Source organism: Onychostruthus taczanowskii, unplaced genomic scaffold (assembly GCF_017590055.1).
Source record: "Onychostruthus taczanowskii isolate IOZ18803 unplaced genomic scaffold, ASM1759005v1 scaffold13, whole genome shotgun sequence".
NCBI lineage: Eukaryota > Metazoa > Chordata > Aves > Passeriformes > Passeridae > Onychostruthus > Onychostruthus taczanowskii.
The window spans coordinates 8,364,371-8,382,633 of NW_024498462.1; the positions used below are offsets into that span (position 1 = coordinate 8,364,371).

Here is an 18,263-nt window from a genome sequence, read left to right on the forward strand (position 1 = left end):
GAGAATCTTTTTCTTACCTCTTTTAGGAATGTTTTCTGGTGGGTTTTGTACTATAAGCCAGTGAGATGAAGGCATGTACTACTTTAGTGATGCAGAAATATTTATGTGCTGTTTGCCTAGCTGGAACAATATCATTAACAAATTTTTTAACTTGCATTTTTTTTCTGTAGATTTTCTGTTAATGACTCATCCTAAGAAACTTCACACAATTGACTGCTGTTTCGTATGGACCCAGTGAAACCCACCAAAACTACTTCAAGCTTGGCAGTGCTTAGCTCATGAGCTCCTTGTGCCTTTTGGATCTTTGCAACATATTGATGGTGATTGAGGATTTGAAAGAACCTACTCAACTATTTTGTGGCAGTGCACATGGTTTTATATTTTCAGGAAATTATTTTGTAAAGAACAACTTTTAATATTGTAGTTTCACCTGTTTAATCTGATAAATGTTGAGGTGCAGTTTTGCTTTTAGAAATAACCATTACTTTAGTTAATAGAATGTGCAAGTACAGTATGTTTTGATGCTATTTTGTTCCTGTACATGGGGTTGTACAGGTCTTTTATATTCATGAGTTAAACTTTTGTAAATCACTAATGAGCTTCAGAGAAAAATAGCTTTTTCACAAGCATATTCAAGACATGTAATGTAGTGGCAAGGGTATTGCTGTAGCACCTGCTTCAACCAGCATATAGTTATTGTGCCCTGAAAAACAAACCTGCAACAGTATCTATTTTAATTCTAAATTGGTACAGTATTTTAGGCAGCTCTATGATTAAATATATTTGAGAGCAATATGGCAATAGTTTGCAGGTGATATGTAGCAACAGGTCTATCCTGATGTACAGTCTGTGTATTACCTTTTAGAACAGGTTTTGAAGTAGTAACTCAATCTTACATCATCATGGTAGGAAAATTTAGAGCAATACAGTTGAGGGGGTGGGGCTTTCGGCAATAATGGACAAAACCAGAAGTCCAGTTTAACTTAATTTAATTTTTTTTCCTCTGAGTCTACATGCCTGGGTGGAAGGGAGCCAGAGAAGCCGAGCGTCGCATGTTACATACCTCACACGCAGGTATCGGTGTAACACCAGCGTTCTGTGTGGTGGTGTTGTTTCTCCTGTAAGATATTTATACACATTTTTGTTCTGAAATGCATTCAATACAGTACATCAACATCATTTGTTTATAATTTTCTGAAAGTGTATTTTAAATATGTATTTACCAGTTAATATGCAAATAACTGAGTTATAGATATTCTTTCACAAAAAGGTAGTACTGTGCAGTACGGAGTGATTTTTTTCATAAAAAGTAGGTAAGACTATAAAGTTGCTTTCAGTTATATATTTATGGTACTGCTAGATGGGTAATCTCTTCTGTTGTTTTGTTTTGATTTGGTTTTTTCCCTTTTTCAACCCAGTATGTATATTATGCTAAAGTTTTGAACTGGGATTGTTTTTCAGTACTTAGCTGTGGAACTGTTGGTGTAAATTTATTTTTGATAAAGGCTGGGTGTGTTTATTTTATGGTTCAGACCTGCACATTTTGTTTTTGCACAAAAGTCATTTTAAAGAATCTGAAATATATCTGCCAAATATTGAAAAAGTAATGGTGTGCAAGTAAATACTGCATTTTTCGTCAAATGTTGCCATTACATCGTTTTTATATAAAGGACACTTGTGAGAGATGGTGGTTAGATATGCCAAGGACAATTATTTTCAATGGTGCCTACACTGTAAAAAAAAATTACTTTTAACTCCTTGTTTTAATTTTAAAAAAAATGTTTCTGTTTAAAACTTTCATCTGCTATATAACTGAAATTCAATTAGAATTTATATCTGAGAAAAAAGTCTGGAAATAGTTTTTGAAAACAATAATGTTATGGATTAAATAAATATTTTTATAAATGTAAAAGCAGCAAAAGTTGTAAATACAGTTGATCTGAAGCTTTACAAAATAACTGCATCACAGAAACAAATTGTAGTGCTCCTCTAGCTTCTGTAGTTGTTAGTCTTGTAAATCTGTTTATAGATGAAGCTTATTTCAATGTTTTGGGGGGTTTAAAATGGTTTAAAAATAAATATTTAAGTTCTGTAAACTTTCATGAGCTTGTTCTGTTGTGCATCATTTTATTCTGAATTCCAGCAGCTGTGCAGAGGTGTGGACATGTCGGGCACAGACTCGTGTTGTGACAAAGGCGTTCCCTGCGTGGGAAAGCTCTGAGTGCCCCACGCTGTCCTTGGCCAGGGGACACCTCCCAGCTGCTGTGCCCCAGGGAATGGATGGAGCAGTCCCGGGTTCAGTTTGGCTCCTTTCCTGCAGAGGAGGCTCTGGGATGTGTGAGCTCAGACCTGGCTGGCAGCGCAGCGGTGTCACTGCTCCCACAGCTCTGCCTGCCTTTGGCCTCGCGTGGGGCAGTGGAGGGACACCGAGGCCTGTGCCACAGCTCCCTCGACTTTCACCTCAGCAACCTCAACACAAATCTTATTTTAAGGAGCTCCATATACATTTCTCAGAATTAAAAACGTTTTTACTTCTGTGTCACTTCTCTGAAGGTGTTCTTTTCCTGTGGCAGTCTGAGGGAAGCGCTGATGGGAATTCCTCCTGAGTTTTGTAAGTGGTGGATCCTACCCTGTTGACACAGGATCTTTATGCAGCTTTATGGACAGTTCTGGGTGGGTTGGGTTAGCCAATGACATGGGAAATTGGAACCTGACATATTTGAGATAATACTGTAATAAGTTGCTGAACTATGGTGCCTCTTCTTTTCCTGTGGAATGGGTGGGATGTATACCTACCTCGTGGGACAGTATGGGAAAAACTCCCCCACATGTGTACAAAACATACTCATTCTCTTGTACTACAGTCCATTCAAGAAGGTTTTTTTATTGTGCTGCATATGTCTGAAGTCTCTGCATAGTAAGACTATAATTAGCTCCTAAGAAGGGACATCTGTATTGCTGATTCCAGAAATGAGCTGTCTTTTTCCCACGTTTTAGTTATTGATGAACTGTGTAATTTAATCAGCAGTATTCTGTTGCTGGCAGATAGCTAACGGAAAGATAGATCCAAATATTCATGCAGGAACCATCTTCTTGATCTTTTGGTTTGCCAGGCTTCCTGCTGCAGGTTGAGAATTGTTGCTGAAGTAATCTTATCAAAGTAGTCTGAATTGCAGAATAGAGAAATGTATTTGTTCTTGGGTAGATGAGTCCTTGATCAGTGTAACCACTCTTTAAGCCCTTGGTCTCTGACCCCTCTATTAATTTCTGTGCAGTGTAGTGCCATCACACCTGCTCTTGCCTTGCAATTTTGACAGCTGAGTAGGAGAGTGTGTAGGTTTTAATGTGTTTGCACAAAGTCTAGTGATTGTTAAAAGTCTGATTTTTATCACGCTGTTTTATGACTTAAGACTGGAATAAAATTATTTTCCTCTTGGCAAAGTTTTAGTGGTGTGTATGTCGGCTTATTTCACAGCTTTATCTATTTTGTCTAAACCTTTATCTGCTTTATATAAACCAGATACTTCTATCTGAATGCACCGAGTAGCTTAATGTTTTCCCACTGTGATCTACAGTGCCTTCAATAATCCTTTGTGTAAGGACTATAACAGTTTACATTTTCCAGGTTCTGCTGTTTGTCTTTCACCACCAGCAAACCAGATCTTTCCACGTCCTCTCTCCATCCTTGTTTTCTTCCCTAGGGAAACAAAATCACTTAAACAGTTGTCCTTATCTCAGTGGTGATTAGGGCTGAGCAGGGAGCGAGGGGAAGGACTTAGGCAAGGGTTGTTTCAATTGTTCCTTGACAAGTAAGCCACTGCTTACTGGAGTTGTTCCTTAATTTTAGTCAGTCCCACTAAAGTGGTTTATGCAATGAATTTAGCTCAGAGATGTTGATTTGTGTCACTTGCTGACGAGCTGCTTTGTTCCTCTGCTATTGTGACCATGTGTAGGATGTGCTGAGGCACAGTGCCCACACTGTGCCCCAGTACTCCCTAGTCCATGGAAAAATCCAAAAATAGTTCCCAAGTCCTTGTTTCTCCCTCTCAATGCTGTTTTCCCAGCATAGTCTTCAAGACTATGGCAGTTCCTGAAGATTTTGGCAGGGTGTTTGTACAATGATTTCTCATGGTGGGACATGCTCAAGGTGTGTCTCCACATGCTTGAGGAGCTAACAGCGATTGTGGAAGTATCCCAGGGCTGTGTGTGCAGCCTGTGTTTGAAACACTGCTGCTTTTTTTAACCCTCTACAAACTGCCCTCAGACTGCCATTCTTAAATGCACTGAGTAGTGCTTCTTGCTCTTTCCAAGGTACAGAGCTTTGGGAAGGGGGAAGAAACAGCCCTCTAGCCAGAAAGATTATCCCTTTTTTCAGCAGAACATGTGCCAGAGCAGCATGAGGGATCACTGCAGCTCCCAGCTTCAGCACAGGGTAACTAGGAGCAGAAGCAAACCTTACAATGTACTCACTTGTTGGGCTAATGCATTTCTTTGGGCAACCAACCAAGAATGTGGCTGTTTTCAGCAGTGCTCAGGGATCTCCACAAGTCTCCCCAGTTGCTGGGACAGCAAGGGCACAGAGGAGGCCAGGCAGCAGAGCAGGAGAGGGAAACCAGCTCCTGGGGGCACGGAGGGAAGCTCCTGAGCTGGGAGGCACAGGGCGAGGTGTGCTGGGGGGTGCCTGCAGGACTGGGGGTGCAGATTTCACAGGGCAGAACAAGGAACTCAAAACTCCAGTGTGAACTACTGTTTTTTATTGTCCACCTTCTAAAACAAAGGACAGCAACATGCAGAGTGAGCAGGACCCATAAGCCCAGTTCTTCCTACATTTTAATCTATTTTTTTTTTGTCACAGCTTCCATGTTTCTGAAATCCTTCTAGCAGGCTGCAGTGGTTTCTCTGCCGTAGATTTTCTGGGCTGTCTCCCTGCTTAAAGTCATGTCCTACAAAGACTTACAGGGTTGTTCTTAAAGAAAATTATCAATATCCCCCCTAAAATTTTATGGAGATGTCATCATTCTCAAGACTTCCACGTAGATTTCATGTAGGTTTAGGGTAATAGTAAGTTTTTTAATAAAAATACTTCCAAGCAGCTGCTTGTTCCTTTCCTACCTGCTCCTGATACCTTTTTTTTTTCCCATGCTGCTTAACTGAGGATAGATTTGGGGAAGCAAAGGACCCCAAAGAAGCTCCTTACACATCTCTCTCAGATTTAAGCAGAGCACTGAGGTGCTGGGGCTGTCATGGTGCTGCCAGGAGGTGATGGCTGATGTGCCTAAGCAAAGCACAGTTAGAGAGCATGAACCCACTTCCACAGGGGGCTTCTAAAAGCTTGACAAGCACTACTGAGGTATTTCTGGAGAAGGATAATCCTCTAAACTGGCCAGGGAGAAGACAGCCACACACAGAGCCTTGTCTTTGCGTGCCAGGTTCTCCCTGCAGCACTGGAGGGAGGTGAGACAAGTGGAGGAGGTGGGCTCTGTGCTGGGGTTTTGTCCTGTCCACGTGGCATCAGCTCAAGGAGCAGCCTCCCATGAAGATCTTGCTCCTTTCCAAAAGGGCCTGAAACACCCTTCCCTCCAGTGCAGCTGGGAAAACAGCAGCTGAAACTATTCTCTGAGTCTCTTTTTCTTTTCTCCCTCGCCCTCATGAAGACTCCAGCAGCTGAGCTCCAAGCATCAGCTTGGGCAGGACATGGGGACTTAGCAGGACTTTAGGAGATCTCTGGCTGAACTGAGACCCCCCCCCCCCTCAAAGCGTGGTGGCAGAGGCAAACCAGCTTCCAAGTGTGGTGCAGGGGTTGAATACTTCTGAACACACCCCTGATGTCCATTAACACATCTCTATAGCTAAGAGCACTCGCACAACACGATCCCATCAATGTTTCATAAGCTGTAAGCAGACCTGCAAACGAAGAGTGTCACCATTCTCTGACCCTGGGTCAGCACCGGCCACCTCTGCTCCCTCTGGCCGGTGTCAGGCACCTAGGTGAAATACTTGGAGGCCCCTCTGGAAATCCTCTCTTCAGCAGCACTGGTGGCGAAGGACACCTCCTCGTCCTCCTCATCCAGCTGGAGGCTGCCCGAGGAGAGCCGCACGCGGGCCATGGGCGAGCGCAGCACGCGGCCGTACAGGGAGCAGTAGTCGGCGGCCAGCAGGTCCGAGTCGGAGTCGCTGGACTCGGTGCTGCTGCCCAGGTAGCGCTCGGTGGAGCGCCGCAGCCCCGGAGCCAGCCCTTGCTGGGCTGGGACGTGCCAAAAAACACCGCCTTTCCGGCTGCTGAGAGCAGGGCACGGCCCCAGGGGCCTGAACTCGGAGCCGTAGGGGAAGCGGATGGTTTTCATGTCCGACTGGCTCAGAGACCGCTTGGGAGGCTGCTCCTGAAGGCCGTAATCGAAGGAGCGAGCCAGTGACCTGCTCTCCCCCGCCATGCTCGTGCCCGTGGCCGTGCCTGCAGCCTCACCATGGAGCTGCCCAGCCTGGGTCCCGCTCGGGCTCTGCCGGGGGGGTTTTGCTGCCACGGGGCCGCTTGGACCGGCCGCTCCTGCTGTGTCCTCGGCAGGGGCCAGTGCAGGGCACGGGGGCTGCAGCGCCCTGTCCAGATAGAAGAGCACCGGGGGGGCCGGGGCCAGCACGGGCAGGGGACAGGGCACATCCGTGTACACCAGCTGCCGGGCGCTCACTTCCCGCATGTTGCCCACAGAGGTGCTTTTACTGTTCCCAGCGAACTGCTGGTGGGGCCGAAAGGACGTCAAGGGATTCCTGGCTCCGAAGAGGTCCATGGGCTCCCACGCCCGCTCCATCTCCAGCTCGGCGTAGAGCAGGGGGAAGGCAGACGAGCTTTTGGAGTGGGGCAGGAAGGTGGGGGATGCTTCGGGCTTGGAGCGCTCCAGCTCAGCGGCAAATGTCACCTCCATGGTGGAGCTGCGGCGCCGGCTGTCCAGGGTGGGCTCGGAGCCGTGCACACCGTTGGCGTGGTAGGAGCCCCGGCTGCCGTAGGCCAGGCGCAGCTCCTCCACCTGGGCAGGGCACAGAGCAGGTGGGAAGGGAGCACCAGAGCTAAGGGTCTGCCTTGGCCTCCAGCTGGGGCAGCAATGCCAAGACCCTGGCACAGAGCTGTTGCTGATGCCATGGGGACTCACCTGCTTTGATACATCCGTCAGGAGGTCCGGGGAGGAGCGGCACTGCCTCTCATCATAGCGGGATGTGTAGTGTTTCCTGCAGGACAAGAGCAAGGGTAGGTGTGTGGCCAAGAGGGTCCTTCCCCTGTCCCCAATCCCCTCAGGCATCGCCCCCCTCCATGCCCCCGGTACCTCTCAAAGGGCAGGCTCTTCATCTTAGCCTTCCTCCCGTGCTCCAGCAGCTGCCGCTGAGTCCTGCCACTGCAGCATGGAGGGAGAAACGTGAGCAGCACCACCAGCCCCAGCCCCGGGCAGGCCGTGTGCCCCGTGTGAGGGGATGCAGCAGGACCGAGGCAGGGGTCTCTCCAGGAGAAGTAGCTGTCATCACCCACTCAGATTCACACAGGGCTGGCATAAAAGGGACGCTCGGAGCCATCCCCAGGCCCTTCCCAGCCCCAGCAGTTTGGGTTTCCCCTGGGAATTTACCTGTAGCGGAAGCTGGAACCTTTGCTGCACAGAAGGGCTTTGGGCTTTGACTTGGGCTCCTCAGAGAGCCTGAAGAAGGCGTGGTACTCCACACACGTCTTCCAGAAGGCTTTGCAGGTGTCCCGGCTGGCCATGGTGAACTCCAGCGTGTCCTTGCACAGCTCCTGTGTGCCAGAGACAGGACAGCCGGGGTCAGGAGCACAGGACAAGCTCAGCCATTTGTCCTCCTGATCCCCCATATGGGCTGTCAGTGGCTCCAGGCAGTGCTCTGTCACCTTGCTGGGGACACAGGAGCAGCCCTCAAGAAGGAGCACCATCATGAGCAGCAGGAATGGATTTTACTCAAAACTGGGGACTTTGTGTGGCTGTCCTTTCATCCCCGGCTGTCTGCTCCCCAGCCCAGCAGCTGCCTGTGGTGTGGTACTTACAGAGATATTTGCATGGAGCTTGATGAGAAAATGTTTCCTCTTGAAGCTCAGTTTGCGAATTTTGGACCAGTTGAAGGTGTTGATCTTTGTATTGCCCTGCATGGACAAACACACAACAATTACAGCTGGATGGGGCAACCTGTAAATACAGAAATGTACTGGGCCAAGGCCTGAGCTCACAGGACACTGCAACAGACTCCAATGCAGCTCTTGGAGCTGCTGGGGTTTGGTGTTTGACTCTGCATCAGCTGGTTCTACAAGTAGAAATTAAGGTTCAGGGCTTAACTCTGCCTGCTGAAACGCTTTGCAAAAGTCCAAGATCCCCAGACAAACCTCGGAGAGGTTAAGGCAGGGAATCCTATCTGTGCCAGCTCAAATATCACGTGAGTTAAGGCAGAATCCATGCTCCAAAGAAATAAAATTCTCCCCTCCTTTGCTGGGAAGTGTAGCAGTGCTCAGCTTACCCCCACCCCTTTAGACCCGGTTTAAGCAGGCTGCAAGCACACATTATTACTCTGTTATCACTTTGCACAAGGTTAGATGCAGCCACATGGCAGAACCAGGAAAAATCATGTTACTCCACTCTGCGGCACCAGGACCCTCTCAGCTCTCTGCGAGAGCCCAGATTTTAATGGGCTCACAGATGCTCTAATCACGCGTGAGGGGTGTTTATGGCTCTGAATAAATAACCAGGTCTGGCAGCACTAATTACCAACAGCAGACCCACGGCTAGGTTTTATGTTTGGGTTTGTTGGTTTGTTTTCTTTGCTGTGACAAGATGTTCCCAGGTTGGAATCAGCCGGTGTGGGAGCGGAGCGCTGCCTCATGCTGGCTGGGAGGAAGTCTGTATTTACCGAGCAGCTCGGCCGTGATTACAGCGTTATGTAATTGCACACACACGGGGGGCTATTTTCGCTGGAAGATTACACGGTGAGCACATGTGACAGAGCCGTGGAGCCTGTGCTGCTCGCACGGCCACCACGCTCGTGGGACAAGGGCCAGCGGAGCTGGGGCTCGCTCAGTGGCACACAGGGACGGTGGGGCTGAACCCCACAGCATCCCCTTCACCCCCATGGCCTGTGGAACGCGTGCCCTCTTGTAGGATTTGGGAGAGTTTGGGGTGCTCAAAGGGGAGAAGGGTCACCTCCAGCTGGAGAGGCCACCCCGGGCTCACCCGCAGCACCAGCACGCCCATGTGTGTCACGGCCAGGTTGATCTGTGTCCCCTCGCCGTCGCTGGCGGGGTGCGGGCGGATCCCGTACATCTCCAGCTTCCTGGCCACGTCCAGCAGCTGAACGTCCGACTCGGCCGGCGTCTTCCCTCTGGGGACGCAAAACAAAAGCACAGGAAGAGACAGGCGTGAGAAGGGAGACGCTGAAATGGGCTGAAAAAAGCAGTTTTGTAGGTGCACCTGCTGGCATCACGCCCACCCCACCGCCAGCCCTGCCTGCTGGTGGGAGCATGGTGTCAGCAGAGGTGCATCGGGGCTTTGGGCAGCCCTTACCTGTGCCTCCGGTGGTAGTGCATGATCTTGTTGTCCAGGTACTCCTGGTTGGGCAGGTACCTGTGCGTGGCCAGGTGCTGCTGGTCTGTCTCCTCGTGGAAGTCGCCCAGCTCGGCTTTAGGGACACGGGGAGAGCATGGATTAGGCTGTGAGCGGTCAGGCAGAGGGGAGCCCTGGCTCTCAGCCAAAGCCCATCCCCAGGGAAGGCTCCGGCCCTGCAGGCACTGCTCGCCCTTACACTGCAGCAGGTGGGAGACGAGCAGCGCTGCGCTCTTGTTGCTGCAGGGCAGCCGCCCCTGAGCCAGGTCCTTCTTGATCTGGAGGGTGAAGAGGTACCTGTGGAGGGGGACAGGAGCATGCCCTGCGGGGAACTGGGTGCTGGGCTGAGCCCTGAGGGCCGTGCCTGCTCCCACATCTCATGGGATGCACATCTGCAGGGTCACGGGATGAGCGTGCAGCCCCTGCAGAAGGCTGCAGCTGGGCACCAGCAGGACCAGCACATCCCTGCATTGAAATTCTCATTAGTAGATTTCAAAATTAACATTCTTTTCTGTTTTGGAGGGCATTTGCCTCCCTTGGGGCCGACGTTCTGCAGAAGCACTGTCTTGGTTTTATTCTTAGTCCCTGTTTGCAATGCTTTCTCTAAAATTGTGGAAGCTAACAATGTCATTTTTAAAAATACAACTAAAGTTGTTCTCTCAGAACACTGCTTGAGGCAGGAGCTAGTCTGAGCAGTCAGACTCTGTGCCCAACTGCTAAAGTGTTTGGCAGTAAACAAATTGCAGCCTCATAAGACAGCTGATCCTTCAAGTGGATTGTGTTTAAAAACAGAGGATCAAGAAAAGATATTCTCTGGTTTTGTTCTGTAAAGCATAATACTTAGGATACTTAGGATAACAATTGCACACAGACAGGCTGGGGTGGATGAAGATAAAGAATTAACACACTGCAAAAACCCAGGACTGTGGTAAGAAAGCAATAAAACAAGCACTGTACCTGGTCAGTTCTTCTCTCAGGTGGCCGGGGTCCACTGGGAAAAATTTCACCATAAATTTGAAAAGAACCTCCTTAGGATCTTAAAACACAACATCTTCATAAGTTTTCTTTCACATGTCTATTGAGAACATTTACAACTCTCTTCACACATGCTGCCTCCTTACAGAGTAAATTACCTGGACCCTTACAAATCAGGGACTACAGCCTGCCCCCCCAAAACCAGCCTGCCCAGACCCCCAGTATTACCAATGGATGCAAATAGAGATTTGGATATCTAAAGAATACTAAAGAGAAAAATGCCCCAGCAATTCTTTAAATTGCAAAAATCCCTTTTGGAGGGGGTTTCCATGAGATGGTGCCAGGGAGCATGGCCAGAGCCTTGGTGTGAATGCCATCATTGGGGCTGTGTGTCAAACTCAGCCCTCCAAGCACTTGGGATGCAACAGATCCATTGGAGGCTGCTTGGGCAAAGGGTTTTTTTGTGGGATGAGTGAGAACAAGCAGCCAAGCCCAAGGCAAAATGTGTGGAGGGAGGGAGGCAATTATGTAAGCACTGACTGTCACAGAACACCCTGGGATGGCTCAGAGGGACAGGCCAGAAGGCACTGGGTAAAGGAAATAGGTGCCTGCAACAATTCCATTTGTGGTGCACCCAGAAAGGGAAGGCTGCTTATCAGGCTTTCCCCTTTCAGGGAAATTCATGCAAACCCTGCTCTGCAGCCAACCCCATGGCAAAGATTGGGGTCATGGCCCCAAGCTCTCAGTCACCTCCCAACCATCGTGTACTTGGGGAAAATACCGTGGGGAAGGAAAGAGGCTGCTGAAAGCAGCACTGAGTTAACCCTGGTCATGGCCAGGGAGAGGAGGCTGGGCCTGAATTCAGGTCAGCCTCTGCAGCATCTCTGGGGGCTGGGGAGGAGCTGCAGGGCAGAGGGGGGACCCTGCCCCACGCAGGTGCCTGGGCCACTGAGCTGCAAGGGGAAAAGGAGGGCACGCAGGAGCAGGGCCTGTCACCCTGCCAGCACGGCCACACAGGCACTCAGCCACCCCTGCTCCTCTGCCAAGCTGGCAGATTAGTAACAGCTCCAGCCTAAAATGGTGCAGATACCAGATTGCAAAGGCAGTGGTATTTCTGCAGGATTTTGTATGGACTGAGGTGTCCTTGCAAACAATCCTGCCCAGCCTCACCCTCTAAAATGAGCCTGGTTAAGTGCTGGAAGCCAGAGATCCTGTCCCCCAAAAACAACACTGCATGAATGTGTCTGTGCTAGACTGTCACTGGTAATGATTTATAAGAATTCTATTCTTGAAACACTTACTTTTCACTTGCTTTGTTATGGGTTTTAGTGGTTCCAACCAGACCTGAAATAAAGCAAAGAAGAGCTGGGTAAATAAAGAGCACGAGAGATGGGGAACAAAAGCAGCAGCAGCATGGTAGAATGCAACATGAACATGCTGGCCAGCTTGGCTGCTGTGACAAGTGTCCTGCTGGGCAGTGCCACACGGATGGCTGTGGATAGACCATGAGCTGTAGATAGGAGGGGAGCCACAAGCCCCAGTGATAAATCCCATTTTCAGGGTTTTTCTGCCATCATGGCAAAACTTTCCATTGAATTTTCCATTTGGAATTTCAGGGAGGTGCTAACCATCCCCAGCCATGCAGGCACTGGCAGTTCCAGCCGTGCTCACCTGGTTCCCAGCCTGGCTGTGAAACTCCAGCCCAAAGTACTCCTTCTCCACAAGGTTGAGGTGGCTGCAGGTGAGGTTGAAGAGCCCTTTCCCACAGGATTTTTGCTAGCAAACAAACACAGCACAGAAGCAGCAGGTTAGGCAATGCTGGCAGCAGCTGTGATGGGATTTCAGAGAGATGGGGAGAAGTCTCAGCTCCCTTCCTGCACCCCTTTCCTGACCATGCAGCAGCAGAATCTTACTCAATAAATGCTTCAGCATGTACAACAGGACAACTGCATGCTGTGCTCCCTGCTTTTGGAAATCAGATTCCTTCCCATCACTTCTCTCCTTTATTAAGGAACATAAACCAGAAAGGAGAGCAAGAGAAAATAAACCATGTTTTGACTCGCTGTTCACGGCTATCACTGTGTGGGCAGTTCTGTCCCTGGCAAACCAGTGAGAGATCCCCAGGACAAGCACCTGCCTGAACCAGGGACAGCCATGGCAAACGTGCTTAGTTAAGAGCCAACGGAGCAGCCCTCAAACCTGTGCAGTGAGTTGTGTGTCCCAACAGCTGGGGATGAGCTGCTATTATGGTTCATGGTAATTAACAGCAACAGGACCAGGGATCCTGTGCCGTGGGCTCTGAGTCATCCATGGGCTTTAGCAACAGGAATTAAGTGGTGCTACATGCTGATAAGGGAGGCCAGGCTGTAGTTATTCCCAGTAAACAGAAACACTTGGAGGGTGTTTTCTTGACTTGTTGCCATGCTGTGTGACCTGGCTGGAGAACAAACCAGGAGGCCCCCAACTCTGGAAAATGCTCCAGAAAGCACCAAAAATTAAAATGGCAGTGACCCACCCCAACAAAACCCTGATGAACCATGAACCTGCTTCATCAGCTTGTGAAAAGCAGACCAAAAAGAAGTAATGGTTATTGCAAAAGCAGGCTGGAGCAGAGAGGCCAGGTTAGACAGCTGCTAAATTATCACATGTTGGGTGATGGAGGGGAAGACAGGCTGCAGTTCCCTGTGGCAGTGGCTGTCCCCAGCAGGGATGGGAGGGACCTGGCTGCTGGTGGTGATGCACACTAATAACCACCTTTCAGGGCTTCTCCTGGGATGAAATTGCTGGCTCTGTGCTGAAAGGCTGCAGAAAAGTGATAGCATAATAACAGCATTCGCTCTGCAGCACTCCCAGTTCTCCTCAAAATTACTGGATCACAAGGGTAATTAAAAAAATTATAAATGTTTTTTTTCCAAGCTAAAATTTTCAGGCATGAAAGGCCTTGGCCTTTGTCAGGCAGCCAGGAAAGACAATTTCTTACTGGGTTATTACCTACCATATGTGTAGGGGAGTGACCTGCTCTGCTCCAAGGCCGGCACTGCCCAGGGCAGGCACCACGGGACAGGAGCAGCCCCAAACCCAGGAAAACCTGCTCACTGGGAGCCACAGCCCTGCTGCTGCAGGGGGTGCTTTAGAAGCAGAGCCTTTCTCTTGCAGAGTGTTGCTTGCAGGTGTCCTGTGCTGGATTTTGGGGTGCTGAGGGCAGTCCTTCCTCGAGCACTGGGGCGCAGTCGTGCTCAGCAGCATCAGCCCTGCACCGAGGGAGGGAAGGGGGCTCTGTGCTGGGGGGGCACAGTGCAAGGCAGAAACATGGCATGTGGGGCTGTTTGTCCCACGTCCCTGCCCTCAGGTGCCTCTGGGAATGCTGCAGGGCCAGGTGAGCACCCACAGGCAGAAACCCCAGAGCAGGAGGTGAAAAGGAGAGGCTGCACTTGCCCTGCACTGCTCAGTGAGAGCATCTGGGACTGCGAGCAGAATCAGAAAGCCAGAGGCACTTCCAGGGGCAGACAGCAACACGTGCAACACACGGGACACACACACCCCCCCCGTGTCCCCAGAGGGACTCTGGCAGCACCTGCAGCCCAAAGGCCAAGCCTGTTTCTGCAGCATTCCCACCGGACAGGTTGCTACACCCAGCTCCATGGGTTAGGGGTGAGCATCAGCTCATGGGATTTGGTGTGATTTTTTTACCACCACCTTGGGACATGCCTGCCCCATCAGCACAGGATGTCATGCATCAAAAGCCACCAGCCTCCCTGTGCCCTTGCTCCTCTGCCACCAAGGCCACACACCTCCTGGCAAGGAATTCCCGGCTTTACAAGGGACACATGACCGCAGGAGGCTCTGTGCTTCACTCGGCCTCAGCAGCTACCTTTTCTGGGTTTGTTTGGTTTGCCTGCAGCATCCCAGGCCCTGCCATGGGGTGCTCAGCAGGGAGGGCACAGTGGGGACATTCAGAGATGTGCCAAGCCCCTCTCTGCCCTGCCCCGAGGGCTCAGACCTGTTACCCCAGGAACCACTCCGGTGCTCAGCTGGAGGAAATCCTGGGAACTCAGTGGTCCCAAATGTCAGCAAGGATGCAGATGGAGGCAGAAACCTTCCTGGGTCAGCATCCAGCACCAGGAGAGGAACTGGTTCTCATGCAAAGCAGCCTGGAAAGGAGACCCTGCTGCACATGCCAGCAGCTGTGTCACCACGTGAGGCAGGTGGAGATGTTGACACTGAGTGTGAGGAGCAGGGGCAGTCAGACCTGTGTTCTCTCTCTTGTGTCTTTCCCTCCCATTACACTGAAGTACTTCTCATTCAAAAGAGCTTTCCAAAGTCAGGAGGGGTTTGGGAAGAGTTGCTTAAAAGATCTGCTCAAAACTTAGCCCAAAGCACTCCTTTTATACTGGAGAAGTCACTAATTCAGCTACTCATTTATCGTACCCACCCAGCAGCAGCAAATGCATGAAATGCCTAAAAGGGGTTTCCAATACCATTCCATGCTAAAAAAGGAAATGACCAGGAGTTCCTCTAATGGAAGCTATTTGCTGCAATAACATGTCGTGCAGAGCTATAGTGCTGCCTTTTGAGCAAATAAGAAAACAGAGGTGGAAAAAAATGCAGCAACATTGTAGCAGAAGAATCTTTTGAATTGGGTCTCACTATGACCTGATCTAATCAATGGGGGGAGGAGGGAAAGGCATTTTAAAATGACTAGTCTCATTTTTGAGCTGACTCCTGGACTAGGATAGATTAATTAAACTAAATCAAACAACTTCCATACTGTGTCAAGGCATGGAATTGCTTTATAATCCTCTTTTGTGCAAAATACTGTCACAAAGAAATGGAGCCGTGCATCTGAGAGAGCAGTTCTCAAGCTGTGCTATAAACCACAGAAGAGGACAGTATAAGAAAAGCAACAGAACTTGAAAAAAACCAAAACATTTTATATTAAACACCCTGCTCCCACAAGAGATGCAGGTAAGTACTAGAACAAATCTATTTGAATTAGCTAAGTTAGCTACTGTGATTATGAAACCCTAACCAACAGTAAATGTGCAATCACACTTGTAAAAAGATGCTTCTAACACACAGACATTACATACCTGCCTCCAGTTATCTGTACACATATGCATAAATCTAACACCATAGATATTCATACTTAATATTTTAATCCTAGTTCAGAGCTAGCATTTGTTAAATGTGAATTATTAATCACAATGTGTTGTGGATGTTGTCATGCAGAAAATAAGACAGAGTGAGTTTTTTTCCTCAGCTATTCACAAAACCACACAGTTTTCTTTTTCAGCTGAAAGCCCAGGAGAAGATGTGTGCAGATGTTTCTCAACAGGGATAACTTGGACAAATATGCTATTTTTATTCTGTTCCCAGACTTTACTTCCTTGCTGAATGTTTACACTGGCAGCCAGACAAATGAGAGAACTCGATACTTGTCAAGACCACCACTTCATATTAACTGATTTACTAAAGATCACATCAGGTAAGCAAAAGCTATTCCTCCTTTTTCATAAATAATGCCAATAACAGGGGAGCATAGGAGTATGTTGATACCAAAAAACACCTACCAATTAGTTCTAGAAAGCTTAATTTTGAATTTGAGACTGGTTTTCTTGTTTGTTTGCTGGGTTTTTTTAAAGCTGAAAACAAGAAGCTATCAGACACCATGCAATCCTTCAGAGCAGCAATGATTAAATAATTAACACAAAAAAAAAAATCAGTAAGAATATGATACCCACTTACATCAACTACAAAGATCTTCTGGGAGTCATCCAGGAACTGGACTTTCAGGTGCAGCATCCTCGGGCACGCAGCTGGTGTGCAGCAGGCACGGCAGTGCTAGCAGTGTGAGCCAGGAGCTGGGAAGGCAGCCCTGACTCCTCTTGCACACATAATTCCCTCTCAGCTGGATGGAGAAGGCTGCACTCACAGATGTGGAGCAGAGGCTGGAGCAAACGAGCTGACTGCCTGAAAATATTAAAAAAACCCCAACAAACCCATACGTCCCTTGGTTTAAATGACACCAGTGCAATAAAAGACTTTTTCTGCCTGTGAATTATGGGTGTATTAACAGGGGGGAGATAAATGCTCAGCTCTCACAGCTGGTGGTGAGCAATGCAAGGGCAAAGCAAGCCCACGCTTGGTACCTCGGGCCAGGGGGGAAGAGCTGAGCATCTCTGCTGCCAAAGTCACCCAGCAGTGAGTGCCACCCTTGCTCTGCTCTGGTCAGGGTGCACTGGCAGAGCAGCTGGCTGGCAGCTGTGCTGGCTCCATGGGGTGGGCACATCATGTCCTGTCCACTGAGGAATGTGTGGATGGGCTGATGTCCTTCACCAGAGACTGGAAAATGTTTCCAACTGGACTCGAAACCAGTTGTGAGTCCTATCTGGAGAGGAAAACCTGCTCCTAACTCCCAGCTCACACCGTGGTAGAGCAGCTTAGTGAAGTCTCCTTTGAGACAACTTGGTTTCCAGTTCAAATCTGAAAAGCCCATGTCCCCACTCATCAGCTCATCCTCGGAGTGGCAGAGCCAGCCCCCCACCCTCGGAGCCCTGGCTCAGCCCTGGCTGCTCTGTGCAGCCTTGCTCGGCGTGCTGGCTGCCTGGGGACACTTGTGCTGCCTCTCTGCCCCACGTGCTGCAGGGCCATGAGCAGCTCTCTGACCCCTCTGGCTCCTCTCCCCCATCAGAGGCTGCCTCACTGAGCTCTTGGGGGAAAGCAGCCTTTGGGCAGGAGCCCCCACTTTCCAACATAAATGCACTGAGCGGTGCCAAAGGCAGGCACTGGACTGGCTTAGGGGGTCATTATTACTGCTGGAAAAAGTCACAACCACACACCATCCTGTGGGACCAGAGAGATAGAAACATGGCTCAGCAAACCAAAAAAAACACGTTTAGTGCTGCAGAGATTTTGCTTGGTGCTCCCTTGCCTGTTTTTACTGCAACTTCCACTGTAAGCCACTCCAGACCATTTGCCATGGCCTCTCTTACACTTCCCCAATATTCCTGAGGATGTCAAAACGGAGGCCATCAGGGCAACATAATACCTTGTCATCTCTGGTGCAGAGAGAAAGACCATGAAGCTTTTTATCCACAGAAAAACATGTAAATTTTCTGCTAACCAAGACAAAAAGGAGCCTGAAAATCAAAGCCAACCTGCTTTTCCCCACGAAGCTGCCCCACAAATCAGCTGAGTCCATTGTGCTCCAGGAGGGGATGGCTGTGCCCCCTGTGCCAGCCCCACATGTAGGACCAAATTTGCAGCTCCGCACGTGGCCCTGGGGTCTGAGCTCTTTGTGTCACAGGAGAAGGGCAGCACCACGCACAAACCATCTGAGAGGCTGAGTGCACTTCCCTCTGCAGCTTAAAATGTTTGTGCTGTCAAACATTGGCAGGCACCGAGGAGAGAAGCAGCTCTCCTGTGAGTGGCTCTCACGTCACAGGCACAGCTCCACACTGGGAGCACAGCAGGGATGCTGGGCTGGCAGGAGGGATGCATGGGGGTGCCATAGAGGAGCCCCCAAAGCCCAGAAGAAGCCAAGTCTCCCTGCTACAGGCTCTCCTGGCATGCCAGGGCACTGACCCTGCACTCCACAGATGCTGTTGGAAGCTGGGTCCCGGCCAGTCGGGCTGTGGGCAGAAGAGAAGGGTTTATTTCACTGCCTTGCTATGAAGGAATAAGGCTGGTTTGGGTCAGACAGGACCTCTG

The 18,263-nt window shown here is 49.5% G+C and overlaps 2 protein-coding genes across 3 annotated transcripts in view; one reads left to right on the forward strand and one right to left on the reverse strand.

Moving 5' to 3' along the window:
• Nucleotides 1-2,096, forward strand: part of STK26 (serine/threonine kinase 26) — a 30,578-nt gene extending 28,482 nt beyond the window's left edge. Inside the window, exon 12 of the mRNA XM_041396388.1 lies at nucleotides 171-2,096. Within this exon, the coding sequence (XP_041252322.1) occupies nucleotides 171-195 (25 nt within the window). The 3' untranslated portion in view covers nucleotides 196-2,096. The remainder of the gene's footprint in view (nucleotides 1-170) is intronic.
• Nucleotides 2,097-5,424: 3,328 nt separating this feature from the next.
• On the reverse strand, nucleotides 5,425-16,355 carry FRMD7 (FERM domain containing 7). 2 transcript variants are annotated; one of them, XM_041396607.1, is made up of 12 exons: nucleotides 16,299-16,355; nucleotides 12,225-12,329; nucleotides 11,855-11,897; nucleotides 10,536-10,569; nucleotides 9,778-9,875; nucleotides 9,540-9,654; nucleotides 9,210-9,357; nucleotides 8,036-8,131; nucleotides 7,608-7,771; nucleotides 7,314-7,382; nucleotides 7,143-7,218; nucleotides 5,425-7,019 (listed from the first exon to the last, which is right to left on the reverse strand). In XM_041396607.1, the coding sequence occupies exons 1-12, from the start codon at nucleotides 16,353-16,355 to the stop codon at nucleotides 5,985-5,987; spliced, it is 2,040 nt and encodes a 679-aa protein (XP_041252541.1). In that variant the 3' UTR covers nucleotides 5,425-5,984. The 2 variants fall into 2 exon arrangements, with proteins under 2 accessions (XP_041252541.1, XP_041252540.1); XM_041396606.1 differs by having other exon boundaries at nucleotides 10,536-10,614.
• Nucleotides 16,356-18,263: the final 1,908 nt, after the last annotated feature.